At 27.7% G+C, this 27,681-nt stretch overlaps 1 protein-coding gene across 1 annotated transcript in view; it reads left to right on the top strand.

The window, feature by feature from the left end:
* The window catches only part of LOC107164872 (protein turtle homolog B-like), a 349,438-nt gene that overhangs the window by 226,524 nt on the left and 95,233 nt on the right, over positions 1-27,681 (top strand). The window contains exons 5-6 of the mRNA XM_015512862.2: positions 18,521-18,724; positions 26,512-26,657. Of these exons, the coding sequence (XP_015368348.2) occupies positions 18,521-18,724; positions 26,512-26,657 (350 nt within the window). The remainder of the gene's footprint in view (positions 1-18,520; positions 18,725-26,511; positions 26,658-27,681) is intronic.

Raw genomic sequence — 27,681 nt, 5'->3', positions numbered from 1 at the left:
AATTAGTAGGTAATTCATTTTAATTTCTTTTTTTAATTTTATACCTATCTGTTACAAAAATGTCTTATACGCTGTCAAGCGTAGTTTCTTTAACCAGGTTCAAGGGAACATTGACTTTCTCCTCATTGTTTGAAGTTTTTTAATTTTTTTTATCGTTATGCGATTGAAACAAATCAAAGAAATTATATTTTAATTTTTTTTAAGTAATTATCTATAAATAAATGTATAATCTGAAATAATATCAGAATTTTAAGATATTTTAATAGTTACTTCATAAAAAGACTGCAGGTTCCTTAGTTTTATGATAGGTAGTCTTGGAATTATGCTTTCATGAAACTTGAAACTTGAAATTTTTAGTTTTTCGTTTGATGTAATAAATAGAGATGGGTAAATGCTATAATATCGAAACCTTAACAAGAATAAAGAAACAGTACTTTTTATAAAGAAATCATACTTCCTGCTAGAGAAAAAAAATTACATGTTAAGTCCATTATATTTTGAAGAAAAACACAGTGTCCCTCAACTTTTGTTTCAATAAAAACTGTGGTTTATTTTAAAATTGAACTTTAAAATGTCTATTATTTTTAATCTGTATCAAATATCTACAAACTAAAATAACTTAAAATCAGTTTAAATGTAGTACTTATCATTTTAGTGTCGCTAGATAGGTACTAATGATATTTAACAAATAATATGTGCATTTATTTTAATCTTTTGCTCCAGAGTAGGATGTTTGAAATGATATTTCTCGAAAAAATTAAACTGTACATTTAATAATGAGTCGATGTTTTTATACATATCTATTTAAAAAGGTTTTTTGTATAATGTCTTATGTATGATTAAATTGTGTATCATTATAATATAACGTGTTTTTCACAGTCATGATTAGTAATACAGTTTTATAACACTATTAATTTTACGATTTAGTACGTATACATAAATGAATTGTTATCCAAATTATTTGGAAAACAAATATTCGTCATCGGTGGTAATCATGTTATAGATATATTAAAGTGTATTATGATGTCGAACATCTATTGCATATTTTAAAGCCACCGTAACTGATCTTAGTTTATATTGCATGCCACTCCAGCAATACAAAATTAAACTTTTTTGTTTTCATATTATTTAAAACTTATTAGGGGAAATCTTTTGGCTAGAATAAATGATGTAAATACCGAATTGTTATGACTTTATGTAGCAGGCCAGAGACTTGAATGTTGCCGAAGGTGTCGGCCTAATATCAAAAAGTACTCCCACATCTGCAAACGGCAGACACCACTACGCAACCACTACTAACCCTAAAACTGTTTACATAAAATACTGTGTAAACCTTATGAGGTAAGGTAACACACATACACATAAGTGGTGGCGATAATGCACGTTAATCATCACGGTTTTAATTTGTAACATCCACTTTTATAATAGCTATATGTAAAGATACAATAATTAAATAAATTCCTGATGAAATTGTTCACTAACTTTTAAGTTAAGCTTACAAAATGTGAATAGAGCTACACACACGTCATATCATGTAGGTGGTAATTAACAGATATATAATATTATAATGTAATTTGTTAAAGCCTGTAGCCCGTAGGCGTGTAGTCACAACAACAGCATGTGGAGGTTTTTTGAATTTCCGATGCAAACAATTCTCTTCGTTGTATAACCTAACTTTTCCATCCCATTAGTTTGCAGTATTTGCATATTCGTTCTCGTATAGGTAAGTAAAACGTCCCGAGGTGCACACATATATTTTACATTATATATATTATAAAACAAATATACTTGCAAGTTACAAGTATACAAGCTCTCTCTTATTTCTTCTGATTTATCCACTTTTTCTTTTAATGACGTACACCCTTTCCTTTTATGTAGGTATGCGTTTATTATGTCGTTTAAGTTAAGTACTCAAGCGCTGTGTTTAACATCTTTATGATTTGATATTGTCAAACGGATATGTAGCTATATATTTTAATTGGTCAGATCAGAGGAACGGGTACTCTATATAGTTTTGGCAGATTAATTTTCAAAATATTGTCATCAGAAATATCCGGGTAACTAAAGATACCATGACTTTATAAACTTTCCAAACGTTTAAGTATTTGTTATGTTACAAAAATACAAAAATTGTTTTTTGGTTGGTGCTGCCGACTGCTATATATTTGGAGTTTAGGAATAGTTTAGCACATATTATTATAGGTTAGGTTGCACCAATTTTTTTTCTAAGTTTTATGAGTGATACTATTTAGGTTATATCAATTTTCAAATAATAAAATAATACAGCTATGATGTATAATACGCTACGATAATACCATATATTTATAATGAAAATAAAATAAATATATTTTAATAATATTTTTTTTCGCTCTAAAAAGGTAAAAATAAAAAGTGTTATAATATAAATAAGTCATTTTTATTTTTTTAATGAAAAATTGTTGAATGATTTTTTGTTTAGTGAAAATTAGTATTTAATTGAAAAAATAATTTCTAATTTAATGTCAAAGCCACCATGTTCTATCAAAAGTTTAATTCTGATTAAAACATTTTCATACACTTAAACAGAAAATTAATCATTTAGATTAAAAATCCCATTAAACTTTTTTCAATTAAAATAACTTTTTTCAAATGTTCTGCTTTTATTTATAATTTTTAATAATATAAATTAAATCTAATGTTCATGGTTTACATTCTATTTCAAATCCTGAGTAAAGTAAGGAATTTATTTGTTTTACCATGTTATGTTTTTTCTTTTCTTGTAAGGCATTATACTTTTGAGTAAAGAATTTGCTTCAATCTTCAACATTGAGGGTAGTTTCTGCTAGCAGTTTTGTACTAGTTAATATTTTCACGTTAATTCCATGATCTTTCCTTGATATTTGAGAAAAATAGTTAATTAAATATAAGGGGTAATTTTTAAGCCATCTATATAATCTATTGATGAAACAAAAAGAATCGATTTTTACAATGAAGTTATTTATTTATTGAGGATATAACATATTATTTATATATTTATTCTTTGTTAAATGTAAGAAATATATTAGTGAGTGACGATCTAAAGGTATTCAAAAATGCAATGATATATTTATATATGTGATTAAATCAATATTTGAGTTTAAAAAAATGTAATATTTTTAACTATTCTTATTCATCTTAAAAGTTAAAATATTATCGCTGTTCGAATGTCATATAGTTACGTGATTAGAAATAAACCACCCCCCCCCCCCTTAAGCATTATGCAATTATTATTTTAAATGTAATATATTTTTTTTTGTCTTGGATTTTATTTTTTACTTGTTAAATTCAATTAAAAAGTTTAACACAGGAGAATGTAGTGGTTAAATAAATGGCCAGTGCTTAAATGGAACAGTAAAAAAAAATATTCGCATCTAAATTAAATTTAAAAACGGATGAACTCGTATAATAGTCGATTCCCACGTGGATCCAACAATGTACATTGTATCCACCTACCTATCTATACGATATTTTATTTTGTTTTATACTCACGCTTGCACATAAAGTTGCAAAACATTTAATGGCATTTATTTTAAAAAAATATCTAAACTTTTGTTTTTATAGACTTGATTTTCAAGGATGCTATGGTTAGGTTATGTACATTTTTCAACGTTTTGTATATATATATGTTATCTTTGTAATAGGTCCTAAAACATAGATTCCAAATGCAATCAAATGTCAACTACTTACACATTGTAGATTAAATGGTTTATTTATGGGTAAAAAAAAAGCAACAAAATCAACCAGCTACCTATGTAATATTAATCGTCATCCAATATTACAGGTGGATTACTATATGGTATAATATTTAACTTTTTATAGCACTTTTTGTTTATATTTTAGTACTATCATACGATATAATAGTTGCGAAAAGATAGTTTGAAAAAAACTTAAATTGATAATTTGAACGACAGTTGATTTGAAAATGACACGATTAACAATGCAACTTATATGGTTTCGTGGTTTTGTCGATGTATATTATAGTTAATATAAGGTAAACATAATTTTTCTTTCCTAAAGGTTATTGAATGGGTTTCAAACAAAAGTCATAATTATTATATTATTATTTTAAAAACAAATTTTAGTTGTATCAATTGTGATGTTTCTATCATATTTTGTTTAAGGGTTTGAACTCTTTACAATTTACAAAATAATATTATCACTTTAAAGTATTCGGTGTGTTGATTTTACTTCGCATATTATTGTAAAATACTAAAATTACATAACATTAATTTGATAGGTACCTTCCTGTATTTTTTTTAAATATCAGCAGTTCTCAAAACCTTATAGGGTATACATAATATCAAATCAAAAATAACGAGATCCTTCAATTTTGAGTATGATGTATATGTATGATTTTTCTCACATTCGATGTATGCACGGATTTATAGGTTTGAGTGTTGCAATAGATTTCTTTTGTTGCTTGCAACAAAGAAGTTAAGGTTTTCGATTGCTCAATATCGGTAATATTTCTCACTGTTTGACCTATTAATTATTATATTTCTGCCTCAGAGTGGATTGGTGGTGGTTTCTGATAACAATTCTCAGGGGTTTATCAGATTGAAGTTTATTAGAATGCATCTATAAGGTATTTAAATTTATCATAGATTAAGGATTATTTTGTTATTGTTATTAGAGATATATATTTGAATTTTGAGATGAGTAGAAGTTTCAAGAGACATCATCCGGCATGATGATTGTTGATGACTTATTTCGTAGGAATATGTTGTGAGAACATATTTTATTAATAAATGTAACATTTTTTTTTGTGTATTATTGGTGTTGTTTGGTTGATCGTGAGTTTCTGATGAGTTGCTAAAATAAATATTATCGTCGGAAATAGATTAGTGGCTCGTAGACCGTGAAGCAGTTGCTGCATACCGAGGTCCCTTAAATTCATCAACCCTATAACAACTTACTCAACGATAAAACGAATTTTACACGGGCTACAGTATCCAGACTGATCACTGATCAGCGTACCAGTTGATGTGTATTTGTTATATAACTTGATTAACTTTTAGGAGTATAATAACTACATGCCATCTTTAATCAAAAATAAAATGTTTTAAAATTTAATTTTGTATCATAGAATACAATATACAGTTTAATAGATATTAAAATATATTTTTATTATTATATCTATATTAATTTGTGTGGTGTGTGTAGACTTGTACGCGTAGATTCAAGCTGCCACTGCGAACATTTTTTTCTTTTAGGGTTGGAGTTCCAAACTGATTGTTCATGATAAAAATTTTGTCTATGTTTGCGTTATTAGGTAGTGATTATGGTGGTGAAGAAGAAGAAGACAACGATTAGATACGTTTTATTTCAATATCATGATTATTAGTATAATATTATATTAGGTTATTATTATTTTCTTTCTGTGGAGTGATAACTTCATTATTTACGATTTTAATTAGGGAAACGGTTCCAGTCGGAATAGTGCAGTTAAGTATTTACCCGTAACGGTGATTGTGTTCTGTAATGAATGAACAAGTATAATATGTTACATGATGCGTTTTTATGATAATTAAAATAAAAGATTAGTTAAATTAATGAATTTTATGTGGCATTTTTTCAATATTTGGTAAGATTGAGCTTTGGCAGTAAGAACTAGCCACTATATAGGTAACTCCTAGATTGATACACACTGCATCATCGTTAGAAATACGAGGTAATGATATAATATTCTAAAAGTGGCGTAAAAACGCGCGTGTGCGTTATCAAACTATCCTAGAGAAATTATTTTATACCATTTTTTTTAAAACAAAAGACAAAGCAATAGGTAGTAATAGATGAAAAATATATGTGTTTAAGAAATAAAATGTAATTTAAGATACTTATTAGTAATGTAAAAAAAAAATACAATATTGAAAGATTTATATACTCAAATTTTTTATATTTATATGTTTAAAACGTATTAATCCGTAAAATAAATTATCTTTATTTTTAAGGAACAAACTCGTGGAAAGAAATCACACCCCTTAAAATGTTTCATTTAATTGTATACGCCAGGCGGTCGTTAATTAATGTCAGTGTCTCTTTATAGATTTACGGTGAAATATTCATTATTTGAGTACAATGAAACATTTAGTTCATTATAATGTAACTACTTTTGTTTTTTTTTTTAAATAAAGCTTTTATTTTTAATTGTATTCCCTATTATCATTATTTTATTCCCAATTCCATTTTACACAGAAATGGATCAGCTAAATTTCAAGTATGTAGATATTATTCTCTTTTTACCGATTTTAACAGTTAAATTTTATTAATTGTTTGTTTAACAATATGCAATGATAACATTTTTTTTATGATCAATGTATGAATTCTGGAATCTGACTTAAGTTTTTAAAATATAATAACCACATTTCCAAGAAAAAAAATGATATCATTTGTTTTTATTCACATAGATTTTGTTGTGATAAAATAGAAATACTGTGAATGCTATGAATATTTAAAATTTTTACACGTCTTAAATATAGTTATATAATGAGTAATTCACCATACAAGCATAAATGTATTTAATTTTTAAAATTAAGCTTTTAAAGAACTTTATTACCCGTAAAGTATAAAAGTATAAAAAAACATTATTTTAAAACAATTAAAATGCTTCAATCTTTTCTTTTACCAGAATTATACAAACAGAAATTGTTTGTTCAAAAAACTAATAACCAAAGCTTTTCAATTTATAAGTGTTATAATTGAATGTAATTTTACTTCATTATACATGTGCATATTAAAATATTCTCAATGTTAGCGGAAACAAACTTAAAGTAAATGTATTTAAAAGAATTATTAAATTATAGGCTTGTACAAAAAAAATAATATTCATAATATTTGTCTTTCCATTATTCAAAAAAAGTTCTTGAAATATTATTTACTGTTTTATTATTGTAATATCAACTAATAAATAAATAAAATTACATTTTAAACAAGAACAGAGATCCAAGCTTTCTAATACATACCTAATACTTTGTAACAGTACATCATTCACTAAAACAGTCCGTATCAGGACTACACAATATCAACCAATAAGAACACGCCATACAAGAAAAACAGTAGTCAGAGCTATTTTACAAAATATAAGTTTCTTCAACTACGCTAACAACTTACCAAATACTGTCATGGATAGGGAAGATCAGGAATAATATAACGAGACCCTCCTCATGACTATAACCGAAAAACCCAGTTAATAGCACACAAAACCGTACCGACGGGAAACACAAACATCACGGCGGCTCACACGATAGTTTACTAGTCAGTACGGCGCACGGATTATATACCGGTCGTTTTCCGACCGTAGTTACCTTTCTTCTTCAATAAACACAATTTCTTCTACCGGAACATATTGTCAACCAGTACGAAGAAAAGAAGAGAAGAAGGAACACCGAAGCGACACGACGACCAGCCGCTGCCCGAAACAACGTCGACGAGAATCCCGAACGAGCATTTCCCTTAAGAACCGTGAGCCACCCATGCGGGCAACGTCTCACCCTTTCCGTACGAATCGACGCCTCAGTCAACGGGCCAGATAAGATCATCAGACAGCCACGTTCCTCACACAAACCACAGGCAACGCAATACACGGTTGTTCTCCCCAATTCACCCACGGCCACATTTGAGAGCTTGCCTTCCCGGGTCAGATTCACGATAACAGTCGCTTCATAGCTAGACACTAACCGTGATCGGCCCCATACCCTGATTGTATGTTGCATGTATTGTATTATGACCCTAACCTGTAGATAGGACAGAACTTTCCAGCTCGTAGTGACAATTCGTCTTATCCGGCAGCCCGCTCTCAAGCTTGGCTAGGTTAGGTTAGGTTAGCGAATCGGTCCCGTGTCCTGTATATAATTATAAATATTTATGTGAAAATAAACAGAGAAAGTGATACCATTAACCAGAGCGTTGTCATTCACTTTCAACGAAACAGGCCAGAAGGCTACTGTTTCAACTTAATAGGTACTTTTTTTTTTTTTTTTAATAGGTACTGACTATTGAAGAATTAAAAACTTAAGTTTTTTTATGCACTTGATAATTACAATATTAATTGTATAAACTGTAATTTATTTTTATGATATTTCAGAAGATAATATTTAATGTAATAATAATAATAAAAACTTGAAGGTTCTTTTCTTTTAATTTAAACAGACATTAAGCTATTTTATTATTAGGTACTAGGAATATTATAAAAATGATAATTAAAAAAACGATCTATTAAAACTCAATTATTTCTAATAACATAATTACAATTTTAGAAAAACATATTTAGATTAAAAATTACAATAAGTAAAACGGGCGTATATCGATTCCGCCGATTTTACATCGATTCCGCCGGCTATTGACTCCGCCGGCTACCGTTTATAATATCTGCATATCGATTCCGCCGGCTATTGACTCCGCCGGCTACCGTTTATAATATCTGCATATCGATTCCGCCGGCTATTAATTCCGCCGGCTACCGTTTACAATATTTACACATCGATTCCGCCGGACACTGTTCATCCCCCCTTTGTATATGTATTTTAAAATTTATAGTCTATTTAGTATAATTATATTAATATATTATTATACAACTATAAATTAAAATATTAGTATTTAATTAATATGTACATTTGAATATATCATATTGTTAATTGTATATAGTATAAATTGTATAAAAATATTACAATTGTACCTATATAGTTCAAAATTAAAGTGTATAACTACTTTTGGTAATATTTGGAAACAGTTAATAAGTGAATTTATAAATTTTATAAATCTATAAATCTATTTTTGATATCGTGCAAAATTAATGTTTTTACAACCATCGGGTTTCTTATAATATTATGCGTGTTGAAAACATTTTATTTCAAACCGTACGTATTGCTATAATAACGTATCAGTAACCTAACCTATCAGTAGCCGGCGGAATCAATATGTAGATTTTATAAACAGTAGCCGGCGGAATTAATAGCCGGCGGAATCAATATGTAGATTTTATAATCAGTAGCCGGCGGAATTAATAGCCGGCGGAATCAATATAAACCTTTTTCCTAAGCAGGTAGTTTCGGCGGAATCGATAATTCCCCAGTAAAACAGATTAAAATTATTTAATTGAGGGTATTTTCATTAGTTTGGATTTATTTGGGTTTAAAATCAAAATTTTTCTTAATCAAATAAGACAATAATATAATATGATATAATATTAAGTTTGAATATGATGAATAATGTACGTATTAGGTATTATAATATACAAATTTGTTAACCAATGAATAGTCTTAACTAATTAAATTTATATTTAAATTAAATATAATATACTACCTCATAATAATAAAAATAAAAATAAATCAATGTACAAAAATAAAATTTGAACTGATTGAAAAGTATGGTTGTAAATAATTTCATTACTTTGTTGGTATTTTTTTGTTTCTGACGTAAGTTACTTATTTTATACTAATTGGAAAACAGTTGATCTGATATCAGTGAAATAAGTACATTTATAAGGAATACAAATAATTTATTACATCGTAAAGTCGTAAATAAAAAGTTTTAATGCGTATATTATAATTTATTGTCATATAATATTATATAATTTATAAAATTCAATAATATAATATTAAGTCAATAGCGATTATCATTGGATCCAGAAAATTATCCGTATTTGTAACAATATTTATCGACTTTAAAATATCATTTTCTAATGTAAATTTAAAAATAAAACAACTTATGTTCACTATATTTTTATCGAAAAAAATTAAATAACAAATAAAACAATAACTGTTAAATTTAAAATATTTAAAAAAAGAACATTTTAAAAATGCTTTGAATTTTACTCTGAAATTACTAAGCTGTATTCATAATACGTTGTCCCTAAACTACTAAAAAATTTATTTTATGAGGTTTTTTTGTATTTTATTACACTTAAAAAATGTATATTATATGTTATTTATCCAATTACTGCTAACATTTTGTTTCATACAGCATAGGTATTATTATAATGTTATAAAACACCATTTTTTATTTTTATTTTTTTTTTATCCTCTTATACGTTTTCATTTGTGTTATTATTCAATATTTATATTTTGACTAGAATACCTACCTAACCTACTACCCAATGATAAAATACAAAAATCTCCAGTTACATAATTAATTATTATTTAATTCCCTCTTCAATTTTATACATTTTTTATTGCATACGTAAATCAGACACCCATCGTATGCCAACTCTATTATTGTATAAGTGTAATATATACAATAAATATTTTATATTGATATACTCTAAAAGTACATTAACTAACAATTCGAATAATAATAATTGGATAATAATATTCCACCAAGATTTGATCAATGATTCTTTTAGTCAGTTATCGTTATTTTTTATTGGAGCTCAAAGTAAACAATGGGCTAATTAACCATAAATTATTACTCAAGTCAAATGAAACTTTTTGATTTAACCCCATTTTTATAATATTTATTACAAAAACAAATTATCATTCACTTGTATACTTACATGTTATAACTGTCACAAATGATATTTCTTATGGTTATATTTAATTCCTCCAAATTTTTATTTTAAATTTAATAGTACGAAAAAAACAACCAGCATAGCTCAGAAATTAGCAAAGACTATTAGTCAAATAGTATTGTAGTTTGATATATTATATTATATAGTTTTGTATTAATATTGTTTTACTGAATCCACACACTAATTTATCATATTATTTTGCGCACTCACTGATGTATGAACTTTTTTGTTCAATTTTTTCTCGTTTAAATTAAAAATATAAAATTATATGATAATATACCATCGATTGTTTGTGACTGTCTGTTTCCCTGGTAATAATAATATTGGTTTTCGGGATGATGGAGTAATAATAACTCACATCGGTCTACCACGGCGGTCGTAAAACAAAACGATCCGATAAACAATGCCTAAATATTCCTACGTATAGCATAACGTAGTAATATTTGCGCATAGCAGAGTACCTCTACTGTGTAGTAAGTCCGGTCTCACGAGAGCAACGACAGTTACAATGGAAAAATAACTCTCCGGTATAATGTACAACAATAATATAATGTAGCTATTATTTTTTCTTCTCGATCTCACGAGAATTGATCACGACCTCGGTGTTTAACGATCGAGTCGTTCCGTCGTGTGTAGACATCGCAAATAAATTTGCCGTTTAGAAGTGCAAGTTGTGCTCGCTAAACCTAACCAAACCTTTCGTCCAAGTCATGTAATGTCGTTGCAATGTGGTAGACTTTTGGTTGCGTCTCCCTTGACACCCCTCCCAGATACTCCCACAAGCCACTCCGCCTCTGTCTCCGTCCACCAAGAATTTATATTTGTTGTTGTTCCACTCTATTCTTCACTCCCACTCCGACCCCATGGCCAAGCGTCTTGAATACGTGTCATTTGGTGAAGTGTTGGAGTCATCATTACTTTAAAAATGTCACTCAACAGACCACTGGAAAATGATCTGTTATTATGATTCAGTGCTTGGGACACAAACGCTATTTTGTACATTTTTATAAGAAATAGGCATATTTATTTAAATTATGGTTCAATTCGAGAACTTAATGATTTGTCTATAAAATCTGTGGGTTCTATTAAAAAATATATTTTATATTGCACATTTTTTTTAATTTTAAGTGCATACCTATTGTATTTATCGTTTGTATTGCTATTTGTATTCAATTATTTGACTGCAGAGTCAAGTGGTATAGAGATTAATGATGAATTTATTTCTTAATCATGGAAATACCACATTATTTTTATTATAGATACTTAACGAGGATTACCTATTTTTTCTTTTTTTATGAATTACATTTTTGATATTGTCAAAGATTTTTGAGATTTTTTGGATAAAATATTTTCTTTTCTAATTGTTCATTAAAATGAAAACATCTTTTATGCTTGCGAAATGAACTAGCACGCATTTCACATTGTTGATATTAAGTACCTATATCAACATAATTTCGGTATTAGATTCTGAGTGGAACAATGAATGTATTAATAGTGCAATGGGTTGACTTTTTACATTATTTATGTTTATCGTCACTTATTGGAGCAGAATAAAAATGTTTAATATTCGGCTTTGAAGCTTAAATATCATTGAAATCGGATTTTAAAATATAAAACAACGATTTCTCCTTAAACGACTTTTGTTATTTTATTGTAATTCAAAAATATGTTAATCATACACATAAACATGAAGCATTTCACCATAATATACACTTCAAAATTATTAACAAAGCACATAAAGTATTGATCAATGACATGTATACTTACAAATCCACCAATTTTAAATATATATTTCAGACTTCAGTACAAATTCTGATATATAAGACTTATATAAAAGTTTCAATCCGTCCATCAAATCCTAAGATATCCTCATATATTCGTATATAAGAGACATAATACATATATTTAAACATGTAAAATTATTATTCTTTACGTACAATGTACTTATTTAAATTTGATTGGCTGAATCTGATGGAATTGAAAAATTGAAAGAAATTGATAAAACGTTTTGTGTATTTATTTGGGTCCTTGGATGATTTAGATTCATGATTGGATGATCCAAACAGAAGTGAGGCTCGAGTAGCGTTACCGAGATTTATAATGGAAATTTTTGTTGGTATAAATAGTTGACATTAGTTATTTAGGCAGATGAGGTAAAAGTATGCATAAAATAGTTACATTTATGGTTTAGAATAAATAAATTAGATGATTAAACAAATCTGATGATTGCTTGTACGTTTGTAGCGTATATTGATACTCACAGACTACTATTGATTAACTAGTAAAAATCTAAAATTGTTCTTGGAAATGTTATAAAAGTTAAGATAGTAGTTTATATCCTGTTTGATGTATGCCAATAGTGCTATATATTCAATCCACTCCAGGCGCTTGTCAATTTCGGTTGAATTAGTTCACGAAGAGCCAAGTAGAATGACCTAATTTTTCCAGGAAACTGAGGTATACTAAAACTAAGATACACCTATAAAATGCTGTATTTTTTTTCTTCATTTATTCACTGGTAAAGTCGGGTTATACAACTAAAAAATGAATGTTGATTTATTCAGAGTTAATAGGCTCAAAAACCACTGGACTGTTTTCAATGGGAGTTTTTTTTTTTATTTATTTAAGAAAATTTACAATCTATATACAATTTATATAATAAATAAATATGATGAAATATATTACAGGACATGAAAATCTTGAGGGAAGGAAGTGTCCAGTACTTCCAATTTAAACTAAGTGGGGAGGTAACTTTATGATAATAGCACTAGACATTTTTTAATAAATCACGTGGGCATTTACGTTTGAGGCGACGAGGGGGTTATCAGGGATTGAACAAGAAAAAAGTTTAGATATGATTGGGTTTGGATGGTTAAAGGTATTTTTATAAAATTTGTTATAATGATAAGAGGCAAGTGTGGATATTGGTGGTATGTTTAGATCATGATGTAGGGTGCGGTTGCTGACGTACCAGGGAGCATTAGAGAGGATCGTAGATATATTGATTGGAACGCTTGGAATTTGATTAGGTTTGAATTTTTAGTGTACCCCACAGTTGAATTCCGTAAGTCATTGTTGGACGTAATATTTGTTTATATATTAGTGTTTTATCATTTAAAGAGATTTTAGATCGAAGAAGTGGTCTTAATTTGTGAAGCCTGAGATTAAGGGAAGTTCTTTTAGCTTTGATGTGATTCGCCCAAGTTAGTCTTTTGTCGAGGAGGAGTCCTAGGTATTTAATGGAGTCGGCAATGGGAATTGTTTGGTTATTTATGTAAACTGGAGGAATTGTTGTAGGCCTGAGGGTAAAAGTGATGTGAGTGGATTTATTTTTATTAATCTTAATTTTCTATAAGCTGAACCAATCTTGTAGTTGGGTTAGGTGGTCTTGGAAGTTGTTTGTAGTGGTGGCTATTTCGGAGTTAGTTGAAATTATGGCTGTGTCATCGGCGAAGGTAGCTATAGTAGTTTTTATAGATTGTGGTAGATCTACTGTACATATATTATAGAGAGTCGGGGAAAGAATACTTCCTTGAGGGACGCCTGCTTTAATAGGATGTGGGTCAGAAGTTTCATCTTCACATCTTACTGAAAAAGTACGTTTGATAGAAAAGATTTGAGTAAGAGGAATAACGGAGTGGATAAAAATAATAATTTGAATAGTAGCCCTTCATGCCAGACCCGATATAATATGAGTTATATCAATAGATTCCTTGATACTTGGAATATGTTTACAATTTATTTGTTTAACTCATGTATAGTTAGGTAGCTAAAGGGTAGTTTAAACATGGTTTTTGTCAGCATATGAAAAAAAAAATATTTTGTTTATCTAAATGTTTTTCATTAGTATCACATTATTTTATATTATTATTATTATTATCATTATTATTTTAATTAGATAAATAATTTTTACGAATATATTTAAAAAATAAAAACAATCTTTGACATGGTTAATGCCGATGAAGGCCACTAGTAATGTATCATATATTTATAGATATGTTAGCTATGTTATAACGGTAAACCTACTGTATGGTTGCGATTAAAGGGAGAATTTTTGTATACATTTCAAAGGGGCACATTTATGTGTTGATGTCAGACCTCAAAGACGGTAAAAAAAAATCTAAACGAAGACGGCCCGAACCTTAAACCTACCGTCGCCATTATCATCGATAAAAACAGAATCGCATTGTATATAGTAAATATTCCTTTGAATGGTTTCTATTGGACTACTACAGCAGATCTGTAAAAATCGATCGCATAAATTGCGGAACCGTTAGTATTTTACTGAATATTTATATACAATTCGACAAATTTCATATACTATATACATAACATATTTACATATATACACGATTCCGTATGATTTCTTATGAAACGTTGGTATTCAATTTATTTGAAATTCGTCATTTTAGATTATTATAATAACTCATGGTATTAATAAATATTAGTATACCTAATAATAATTGAAACGTTAAGGGACTTAAGAGAATCATTGTCAAGTATATTTATAATATAAATTATGTATAAACAATTAATATAATAATTTTAAAATAGATAAATGATTTAGTATTTAATTAAAGTTAATATTTGTCGAGTTTTTAATGATTATATTTTTATTAAATAAGAAATAATTGCAAGTTGCTTCATTATACTTATTGATATGTAAGATTTTATTTAATTTTAGCATATATAATTAAATGTGTGAACTTGTTTGATAATAATGTTGTCATAGTATATAAAAACATATTAGTATGAAATTAAACATATGGAATTCGCTAAAAATCTATTATACCTTATTCCAAAGTATATCTCGAATTACAAGGAAATAAAATCAAATTCAAATATGGCACAAATCCAACAATATTGAAAGTGCAAAATAAAATCATGTTTTTTTTTTTCCAAACGTTGTGTTTTTAAAATGCCATAGTATTCTATCGCACAAAACGATATGTACGTTACAAAAATAATATAATATTAAATTTGTTTATACATGTTTATACATGTTTTTCTGTATGGCACAATAATGCATTTTAAACCAAGAGAAACTATTTATAATATACAAATTTAGTTTTTGGAATCGTGTAAGTACATAAATAGTTGCCTATATTAAAATCGATATGATCCCACAATTTTTCAGATTCGTGTTTCAGCCCTAACCAACACTATACAGACTGTTACCGCATGCACTACACTATTGTGTCAGCGTGAGGTCAGTTAATTATAAACGTAGTTATCTCGACTCACGGCCGCACCTAGGCAGTATTTATGTATATTGTTTTCGGTACTACTTATTACCTGTGTCTTAGATGCGCATGTTGGATGAAACTGGCAAAGTTTAGTTTGTAATTTTCTCCCGATGGGATAAAATTGAATCATTTGTCTGGGCGTACTACAGTACAGATAGAACATAATAAATAGGTAGGTAATTATAACATACGCCAACATTGGTTTACCGTCGTGGATCCTTCAGAGGTTACGGTGTAGGAAACACATAAATAATAAAAACAATACATATGAATCTTTAACGAGGACGTTGCATTTCCGTTGAAATGGATAAATAACTATTACACACGCAAAAAAACACGAATGTAGAATGTATAGTAAAATTAACGCTGTATTGTATTGGGTTGTTGGATAGTGATTCGTACTTAGGTGTAGTTGTACGTTGTAACACGTGAAAGATGTGCTCAAAATAACGCTGGGAGATTATACATTATTATTTTGAGGTAAACGCACTGGACCATCCCTATGATCTGTCCACAAAGACATTTTCAGAAAAAGGCATCGATAAAAAAAAGGAGATAGGTAAACTATAATTTATGAGTTGGTGCTGATGGTAGATTGCTAAAAAAAAAAAAAAAAAATGTTTATATCACCTGTCCGAATAAATTGCACTTAATTTATAAAGCGCAGAAGGTTCAAGTTAAATATCCAATTTCTAGGGTCTTTTCTCGATTGAACTTCATTGGTTCCTCTTCAATTCTGTCATCCCTTACCTCTATTCTTCGGAACTCTATACATCTTTTCATCGCCGATATTAATTCAACTATTTATTTGCCCAATCGAAAGTCGGTGGTAACAGCTGAGGCACGTGGTACCGTAATCTTCTCCTTTTAGAAGAGAATAAAAGGTTTTATTTTCATTTTATTTTATTTTTTCAATACTCTATCATAACCCGTATACATAAATATAATATATAAAATATATAGTGAAAGATCAATTGTCAAATCTAACAAAAATCCATTTTGTTTATGAAGTCCATAACATAATATTATATTATATTACTTATTCTGAAATATTATTAAAAGATGTACAAATTAAAAACAATATAACATTATTAGGGTATTAATTGCAACTATCAATTACAATAATTTTTATAAACAAATTAAATCAAAGAATACTTTCAAAGCATTAAAAATATATACAAATATTTGGTCTAAAATACACCGTGTATCTAGTTGTGTTTGATGTGTAAATATATGCTAAAAATAATACTAATAATAATTAAGTCAGCAATTTTGTTAAGTTGGCATTGATATACTTTTATTGTATATACGAAACGCCGTGCTATGATTATTAATACCATATTATGATAAGTATTATTTAATATTTTCAATTCACTATTATTTTATAGTTAAAATACTAGTACTTCGTGTTAGTTATAAGAAAATTATAAATAAAATAATGATAACTTCTTGTTTTGTAAAATACAAATAATTTATAAAATGCGGGATTCAAATGTACTAATGCCTTTTACCGTTTATTCTTCTAAATAATCGCTTTAAAAGTTTATACTATTATAAACTATTTACTATAAAAGTAATAATAAGGGTCATTACAGTAAAATAAATTATACTTTAACCTAAAAAATCAATCGTAGAATATGTTTTATAAAATTAAAAATTTTTAATGAAAATAATTATACGTGTTCAAAAAAGACAAAGGTATTAGGTAAGTAATATACTCAAATATAGTTTGATAAGAAGTATCTTCTAGAAAGTTCCTAAAATATTTGGAGGGTAGTTTTGTTTCACGTATTTATAAGACTTAAATTGAATAGAGATAGTTAAATCAAAGGTTTTGGTCTGAAAGTTTATTTTCAGAATCCAGTATCATTGTATCAATTTTAAAATGTAGACCTGTGTAGTTCAGTTTCTGAATGTTATCATATTATATATACTATATATACACTTATACGATTTATTATTTGTACACATAAAATAGCTTCCTTTGTCATAGAGTTTATCAAAATTGTTCAAAATTAATAGTTATGAGAGTGAAATTACAACTTCTCAATATTAAATTAATTTAAAATATTAGTTTTGAAAATAAAAGGTACATTGGAGTATTGTATTTTTTTAAAGTCTATATTATACTATAATCAATTTAAATCACACAAAAATACTTTTATTTTTGAATGAACTAGTTGATGAAATTGCATGCATTAAAAACGAATTCGTTTGTGTTGGACTTGTTTTCAAATAAGCGAATTTTTTTTTTTTTTAAAACCTTTTGCCATTTTGCTTGTATTTAACTATAATACTAAATTCTTCTGAATAACTAACATTTTACTATTATTATTATTATTACTAAACATTTCTCGAATTTAACTAGACGGATGAGAAATATCACATTTCCAAATAGACAGATATGTCAACTTTCAAAGGTATGGGTACCTTTCTCATGCATTCCTATAGTAATAAAAATACAATTAAACACGTTATGCCATGGATTCACTTGTTCAAAGCTTACAGCAACGTTTCCAAATCGAAAAAACTAATTCGTAAACGATCTCTGCGACGCATAAACACAATGTTGTTTCTTACATTATAATAGTGTAGATTGTACACTGTAAGAAATAAGCATATTACATAATCTGGAAATATGGTTTTATCCTATTTAACATACGTACATAATATAATGGACTTATTAACACTCATATCATTTATCTACCTAATAATACGAAATTTGGCTCATGGGACCGTTATAATTTTTTAGGAAATCCTCCACCGGTAGTCGTGTGGCTAAAAAACGACCAAGTAGTGGACGACGAGTGTGAACACAACTCGATAAACGCAATCGAAAACAGATTGCACTGGCCGTCTGTCAGCCGCCACGACTTCGGGTCGGTGTTCACGTGCCAGGCATCAAACACGAAGCTAATGGATCCTCGACAAGCATCCGTCGTGTTGGACCTTCGACGTGAGTATATACACACACATATATATATATTTTATTAATTATATACTTTAAGCTTCGAAGGGGTCATCACATTTTTATGTTTATTACTAAAATTCGTTGTTGTCATTTTCATTTTGCACACTATCTGGAGGCACATTCAAGATGTGGTCCATCGTTGTATTGTTATAATACAAAGGAGGGCAACAGCTAGATAACGAAAGAACCGTAATGACGCTGTTGAGAGAATAAACAAAATATGAAAATAATTTAATAGAAGTGGTATATTTACAGGATGGGGGTTCCTATTTACCAATATTAGAAAAAATTGATGAATATAGCATATTACTATATTAGTCGTGATAGTCCATAACTTAAAATAATCATTTTTTAATAATTTATACCAATAATTAAGAAAAATATGAAAAAATATCATTTTTACATAATATTCATACAATTGTATTCATAATTTACAATGTTGTATTAACACTGTATATATTTAAAAAATAGCCAATTTTACCAAGATTTATTTCATACGATCGATTGATATTTCCACGAAGTTTTAATGTTTGGAAATCGGGATTGGTGATTTTGTAGAGGTTCTTAAATATTTTGTCATTTTTTCTTTCTTTTTCGTTGCGTCTTAAATATAGAATACAATGAAACCAACTTACCAAAAATAAACTATGACATTGTGCAAGTTTTTTTACCGTTATCGAGTCGATCGAAAAAGTAGAAGGGAAGCTCGGAAGGGTGGTTAATTAAAACCCAACGGATATAATTATTTATATACAGATGTGTCTACCGGTGATGTATACGGGTATATATTATGTATTATAGCCGATGGCAGCCTTACGAGGGTTGGTAAGGTCGTCGATCTAACAGTCTTAATTGGACGTCAGAATTAAGCAGGAGAGAAAAGAAACAGTAAAAAAAAACAACTAACGAACTTTATTACCCTTTCGTGAATCCATTATTCTTTCCTTTTTTCTCTTTTCACTTTATTCTATTTCGTTCTCTCTTTATTCATCTTTTTCAATCTCACGACATGCACTTTAAGTCTACCACGTAATTACTATTCGTAATCGTGTGTACCTACACGAAAAAAATTAAATTCATTGAAGAAAAATATAATGGGAAATAAAAGGCATTGATGTTTCGTTTTTTGTTTTTTTTCCTTTTCATCCGGCTACTATTACATCAGTTCGGTTTGTGGTGGTAGTGTAAAAATAATTTTTTTTTTTTTTTTGTTTGACGCCCACTCTGACCGAAGCGTGTCTGATTATTTGTTGTCCACCAACGGCCCAATAAACAACAAAGGGCAATGTGCGAAAAGTCATGAAGTGAAAAAAAGATACACACTTTATTGTTAAAGTTATATTTATACATGATGTGTCTCCCGTATTGTTCGTTTCGAATCGAAAACCATAAAGTTTTACTGGTAACCGTAATAAAGACGTATAATATTATCTCATCTCACCGCAAGTATACCTAATAATATTATAAGATAAACTAAACATTCTTTCACATTCACATTATGGTTCCTTATGGTGATATAATCGTATTGTTAAGCACGGTTTGTTATTACTTTAATGAAATTTGTACAATATTGCTATCGTAATATTGTATTCATGTTGATCCTGCCGTGTTAACCAGCTATATGCCAATCACCAGTGACCGCTACCTCCTCTTTCATTCAATACATGGCACACTTGATAATGCATTTTGTTTTAATAAAGAGTAATCGGGCCACTTGACACATTAATGAGAAACTTGCTAAGATTATATTTGCCGTGGATGCTGTTTGGACGCATAAAAATATGTACATAATTATAAAATATATTGGCTGTCTTGGAAAATATACCGCTAATAATTATACTCTTGATTACTTTTTTCAGGTTAATTCTTAGAGCACTAATTTAATATCGTGACAAAGTAAATAAGGCACTCACTGATGCTGACAAGTGACAATACAAAGTTTAGGTATTCTAAAACGAATTATGATTAAATGATTTGAATATTCGTTAGTTTATGTTCAGCTATTTTATATTTTGATCTTTAGACATCATAAAGGCGATTTTGGTTTCAAGGTTATGTCGATAAATCGAAATAGCGTAGGTACTATATAATAGTATTATTCTCGTAAATTTTTTCTACTGCTTATAACAGAGTTAATCAATGTTAACGAGTATACTCATAATATATTATTTATTATGCTTTTTTCTAACAGAAATCTAATTCATTGTTTACTCGTATTATCTTTTTTTATAATTACTGTTTAATTTTTAGTTTAATTTAAGATGAGAATTTAGAAAATATATCGAGACACATAAATAAAACAAACACATTGTTGTGATTCGCTTCGAATCTACAATTGACTTCAATTAATGTTTCAATTTTAATAACAATAATAATATTGTTTCTATCCTTCAATTATGTGCATGTAATAAATAAATAATTTATAAAATTAAATAATTATTATGTGTAGTTATTGACTATACTATATATTTATTAGAAAATTAAGATAAATTATAAAAATAACTGTCTTATTTTGAATATTTTATCATATTAAACTAAAGACTGTTTTATTAAATATGATGTATTAGTCCAATTTACCTTCATGGCACGCTATTTTAAATCATTCTTTTTTTTTCATAGTTAAACTCCAACTACATAGTGAATTGTAATTCAATAGATAATTCTTTTTTATTTATCTTAACTTTATATCATAAAATTATATTCAAACACTATTGAATTTATAAGTATTTTATTAAATTACATTTAAACATTTCTTACTCATATTTCATCTATAGGATCTCAAAATCTCATGAAGTAGTATATACTATTATTTTGTTATTTTAAATGATAAATAAAATTGTAACTTTTTAATTATTATAATTATTCAAATATCTGTATTTTATAAAGGATTCAATATCTTATTTGAAACAATGTTTGGGCCTCTCACACAAACATATTCAGTGTGGTCCATTCTATTCTCAAATAATTAATAACAAAAACAAAATATTTAAAGCACTTTATAGTTGTGAAATAAACAAATATTGACCGTTGTATCTTAATCTAAAAAGATAGTATGCTGCAAGGATTTCCTTGGTGATTAGTTAATGAATATTATAATTTACGTAATATAATATGATCATGTCAGTGGTTTTGATAGTGACTACACACGTAGTCATGCTTATATTAACAAGTCAATTTTCGTTAAAAGCAATGAACTAGAGTACCTATATTATTGTACCTACGTATACATGTTAACGTTATAACACCTCTCAAAATACTATACTTCGGTAAAATATAGGGAATAATATAACGACTTGAAAAACAAGACAGGCCAAAATTATCATGTCCTAGGTTTGTGTTTTGTATCTATTTAAGGTAGTGTAATTTTGTCGATAGTTGTTTATTTTTATCATACATTACAATATGAATTGACAATATTATGTGCGTCCAAACTGATAAAACAATAGTTTTCATTGAATATAATAATTTAAATTATGATGTATTAAAAACAAATATTTCAAATAATTTGTAATAGTTAATTGAACAAAAATAGTTATGATTAGTTTTTTCGTTATACATATTTTATTTTATCACATTAAAAAAATAAATATATATTAACTTTACAACGTTATTGTTAGCTTTATGGTATGGATGTTAAATATGTATTACATTTTTCCAAAAATTTACTATAGAGAAACCTACGTGCCAGATATATGTATATATATATATGTGTGTGTATGTGTGTGTGTGTGTGTGTGTGTGTGTGTGTGCGTTTCCGCCTTGAGCACGTGTTACACAGTTTCTGTACCTAATTCTATCATTAATAATCACTAGTTCACATAAATATACTATAATAATATGTTGGTACTCGTTATATAGTTCAACTAAGTTATTGGAAATAATTTGCAAGTATTGAAAGTCCTTAATATTTTCTATGTCGTATGTGAATAATAATAATAATAAGACTTTTAGAATAATCGTGATTAAAAAAAAAAAGTCTCTATGCAGAATACTTTTATGTGTAAAACAATGTCAGCGGTCATCGAGTTAAGTATAAAACGCAACCAATACCCATTGAAAAATAATAATTTATTAATGACATCAACTTATTATTAGTAACATAAAACGAAAACCGTGCTTTTGTGTAGCACACATAATAATATACAACTGAAGGGGCCCTCTTTATATGAGTGTGCAATTAATTATTTGAATACCATTTATCTGTTCATCGCCTGAGAATATTGTGTAATTTGTTACCTACAATTAATGCGGTACGCGTAAATTTATGTTTAAAATTAATTTAATTAAAACCAAATAAAACCATGAGGAGATGTTTTGTTGCGTGTCAATATTGTTTATTTAATAAACTTTATTAGTTATTACACATCATTACAGTCGTATAGTGTATAGTAATTTACGACATATTTTTCTCGTAGTAGATATTTAGTAAAATATCTCTTATTAAGTTTAAGGTATTCTTATTTTTAAAAAGCTATATTTATAGTTTATACATAAAGCACAATAAGTAAATAGGATAGTAATAGTAATAAAACGATGAATTGATTGTCTTGAGGGGAGAAGTCTATCAACAGTACCTCCTTTTTAATTTGGTGGGTTCATGTGGAAAGATCGTTAATTTTTTTAGGGTATTTAAATTTCCCAAGTGTAATGAAAAATTACAAAAAATTTCAGAAAATATAAGCAAATATGAATGGCTCGTCATTTTCAAAATATTAATATGAATCTCATTACATTGAGCCTTCTGAACGGGTTTTTCTTAAATCATAAATTTAGATTCTGAGCAAAACGATGAACATATTAATTTTACAATGATATATTTTTTTGTTGTGTGTGTCTGTGTATACGATAAGTTGTCGAAACAGTGCTTCAATTTTCAACCTAAATTTTTTTCCGGCGGGGAAGTGAATCTAGTTGGTGCATCGAGGAGGTCAAATTTTAAAATTCTCATTAGTTTTCAAAAGCATGGGGAAAAACAAAAAAAAAAAATGAAGGAAAAATGAGAATTTTTACGCAAAATCAATTTTTCAGAAAATTGCTTTTTAATACTGGTGTAACTTTAAAACAAATTACCGTAGACACGTGAAATTTTCACTGAATGTTTATTCTGGCATATTAAAATTTTCTATGCTTGATGATAAAATTTTCAAAATATTTCAAATCTTTATAAGTTATTTATAGACATTTTTAATTTTTAATCTTTTTAGTTCGTTTTTTTTATAAAATACAGTACAATTGTATTCGTTGGTTAAACAAGCTTCAAAATTTAATACAATGCTCATTATATCTAGTCACAACGGAAATTAAAAAATATTTAAAAAATATGGTCACAATTTTTTTTTAATAAGCATTGAAAGTTCAAATTTTGATAAAATACTATAATATTATATCATTGAATTCAAATATTAATACCATTCATTACAGTAATCTATTTGTAAACTACTATACAGCAGAGCGACATCCACTTAAAGGGTTTTCTGAATTTCATACCTATAACCCAAGTCACAATACTAATGTTATCTTACCAATGAAACTAAAATAAAAACAGATTCATCACAGGATCTCTCACCAAACCGTTTTCTAATTTTGCGTTTATTAAGTTCTATTTTCTTTCGGTACTTGTAATTTCACAAGCGCTGTAGTGTATACATAAATACAGGGTGTTATTGTATAATGTTATGCTATTCATTAAATTATCATTTTTTAACTTTTCGGATGACCTTTAACACTTGTATTAATAATATAGAGAAACCTTTATACGGAGAACCAATGCTGTACACAATATTGCGTACCTACGTAATTTGCAAATATAACTATGTACAAAACAAAAAAAAATAATTTTAATAAAAATTGATTATTAAAATACTGTGTAATATCATCGTGAAAAAAGGTTAAGACTTAAAATTGAAGTCAAGCGTGTCGAATTTAATTATTTCTCGCTTAAATGGAATTAACATTAAAGATAATCTAGATTATAGTTTGAAATTTAGTTCACACTTACTTCGAGTATGTTCGTAATGCATTTGGTAACAATAAACACATGTACATTGCACACATAAATATTGTATTAAGCATAATATATATATATATATATTATATACGCGTAATTGAAAATTCCATTATCTGTATTCATAAGGTGATGAAATGTTCGGCTAGAAATTTTTAATTCGGCAGTCAGTTGGTGTTAACTTTACCAATACGGCTTTCGCATACCACATTTATTATTTACGAAAAGTTGAAAACTCGATATCTCGCGGGGAAAATGATTTTTCATGAAAGTATTCAAAGTAATATTTTTCACTTTGGTTCCAGGACTTTTGGTTCATAACGGAAAAATTCTAAACCCCAAGTGTACATATATAATATATTTATATATACCTGCAGCTTATACGTACATATACGTCTCGTGCAGATGGATCCTACGGGGGAAATTATTCTTCTTATCCGACGCAAACGCACTATATTTATATTATAAAATATATAATATGTTACCGTATATTATATGTCTTTTGAATCACCTACTCAATCAGTATTTTATTCATCCAGTATACCATGCAATGACAGATTCATTATCAATTTAAATAATATATGATTTTTATTTGAACAATAAATGTAATAGAATATGATTTAATATAAGTAGCCAAGTAGGTATAATTCTGTGGATTATAATTATATCGGAAACCGAGAAAAATTTACATTTATTTTCCTTTAAAAACTTAAAAGACATAAGAAAAATTCAATAAAAAAATTATCAAAATAAACCATGGTTAAATTTTTTTTCTAAACGTTAGTGGATTAAAAATTAATTAATTAATTATATATAAAAATAAATTGTGATGATTATATTGTCCTGACGTAAATTTTCTGAAATTCATGTAAGATATTATATAGTTTCCTTGGAACATTTTTTTTATGAAAATAAGTGCATCTATTAATTAAATATAGGGATTTTAAATTTACAAAGTTAAAATTATTTTTAAATACTAAGCATTTTAATTATTAGATATATTTACTTAACAACTACTATTTAATCAATATTCGTATATCATAATGGAAATTTAATAATTTATAATAATAATTATAGTTTATAATAAACTTGTTCCGCTTTTCAAATATTTCTAATTTATTATAAATAAAATATCATCGAATATTAAATTTATAGATTTCATGTAATTCTAATATGGAATTTTATGTAAATATTAAGTACCAATTACAGTGTAAATTATCAAATAATTATAGGTAATACTGTTAGAGTATGGTAAAGTTAAATAATTAAACTTAAATTTTTTCACATGAAGCATCAAGCAGATAATACTACACACTACCGTGCTTGTAGGGTCGTTGCTAGTTTTTTTGTTTTCTCCCCCTAAAATTGTTTTTGACGGGATTCATGAATATTTTATTTTTGGTTTTAGAAATATAAAAACACCTCCAAATTCTACCCTACCAAGAAAATGTTTATCAGTTGTTGCATACCAACAACAATCCAAACGTTGTCATATAAAATATATTAATAAGAACAATTTCATAACTACTTATGCAAACTAAAAGTTATTTATTAAGTATAAAATTGAAGACATTTTTTATTTAAGATAGCTAAATAATTGTTGCTTGAACAAATGTGTAAAACCATATCTTTATCCCATTACCATATTATCAACTACCTATTGAAAAACGATTTCCAGAAAATATGTTGAATGTGGAATTATTTATTAATCTCATATCTTATGAGATTATCTTAATAAAACAGATTCTTCGTTTGTTAAACATTTTAGTTCCACCGCTTACGGTAACATTCTCTACCATGGACGAAGTTTTGGTAGCTGACCGAAGATACGACATCCAGTGTCATTCTGCTGGATCCAGACCACCAGCGTCAATTACGTGGTATAGAAACGATAAGAGACTCCCGAAAATTAAGGTAAGTTCTACGTTTTACTAAGATCAATTACTTTTTAGTTAAATTAATATTACGAAGAAGTCGCCATGACATGATTGAACTCGATAACCAAATTATACTTACATAAGAAATTATTATAAACATTGCACACACTAATATTATGTATTATTGAGTGAGAATAATTTAATATTAATACCTACATTATTAATTTGTCAGGATGGTATTTCATACTGTGGTTATTTTATATTTAATGATAAAATAGAAATATGAAATATGAAAATACAATATCTTGAACTTACCTGAAAGTTGTAATTAAATTGTATCTGAATTTAAAAACGAAAAAAAAATAGGTACCTAAATAGAAAGATTGCACATGTTTATTATTATTATTATTATTTTAGCTTCTAAAATAACTATTATAGCTCAATAATTATACAACAATAGCAATTATGTAACGATTGTAAAATACAATTATAGCCGAAAACAAAACAAAGATAGAGTATTAAATATCATAACGACATAACATACAATAAATTGATAGTTTGAACATATAATGACATTAAGGTCTATATATAAATATATATATATAAGATATGAATGTACAGAGTATAAGATGATTAATATTTAAAAGACAGGTAATGAACAGATAGTAAGCAAAGAGATATAACATGATTAACACGATTTGATATATTTAAATTGTTGATAATAGAGTTTTATTTAGAAGTGAAGTAAGGAGGGAGAGGAGGGGTTTTATGATATTAAAAATTTCGGAAATGAAGGATGATAATTAAGTTTCAATACTTGAAGAAATCTTAGAATAGTTTTGACCAGAGGAGGTGGCTTAATCATAAGAATGCTGATTGGTAGAAAAAGAGGTTTTGGTAGTATTGCTTTTTGGTGAAGGAGTAGGTATGGGAGGATCTCGCCTAATTGGAGGAGTAACACGTCTAAATTTTTTGTAATCGGGGCAACCTTTGTAGTTGGCAGTGTGGCTGCCATTGCATAGAGCACATCTGGCTGGAGAGTCGTGTGGCTTGGTACAGGA

Source organism: Diuraphis noxia, unplaced genomic scaffold (assembly GCF_037042655.1).
Source record: "Diuraphis noxia isolate RWA-SAM2 unplaced genomic scaffold, SU_Dnox_SAM2 contig0003, whole genome shotgun sequence".
In the NCBI taxonomy this organism is placed as follows: domain Eukaryota; kingdom Metazoa; phylum Arthropoda; class Insecta; order Hemiptera; family Aphididae; genus Diuraphis; species Diuraphis noxia.
This window is presented reverse-complemented; position numbering and strand designations above follow the sequence as displayed.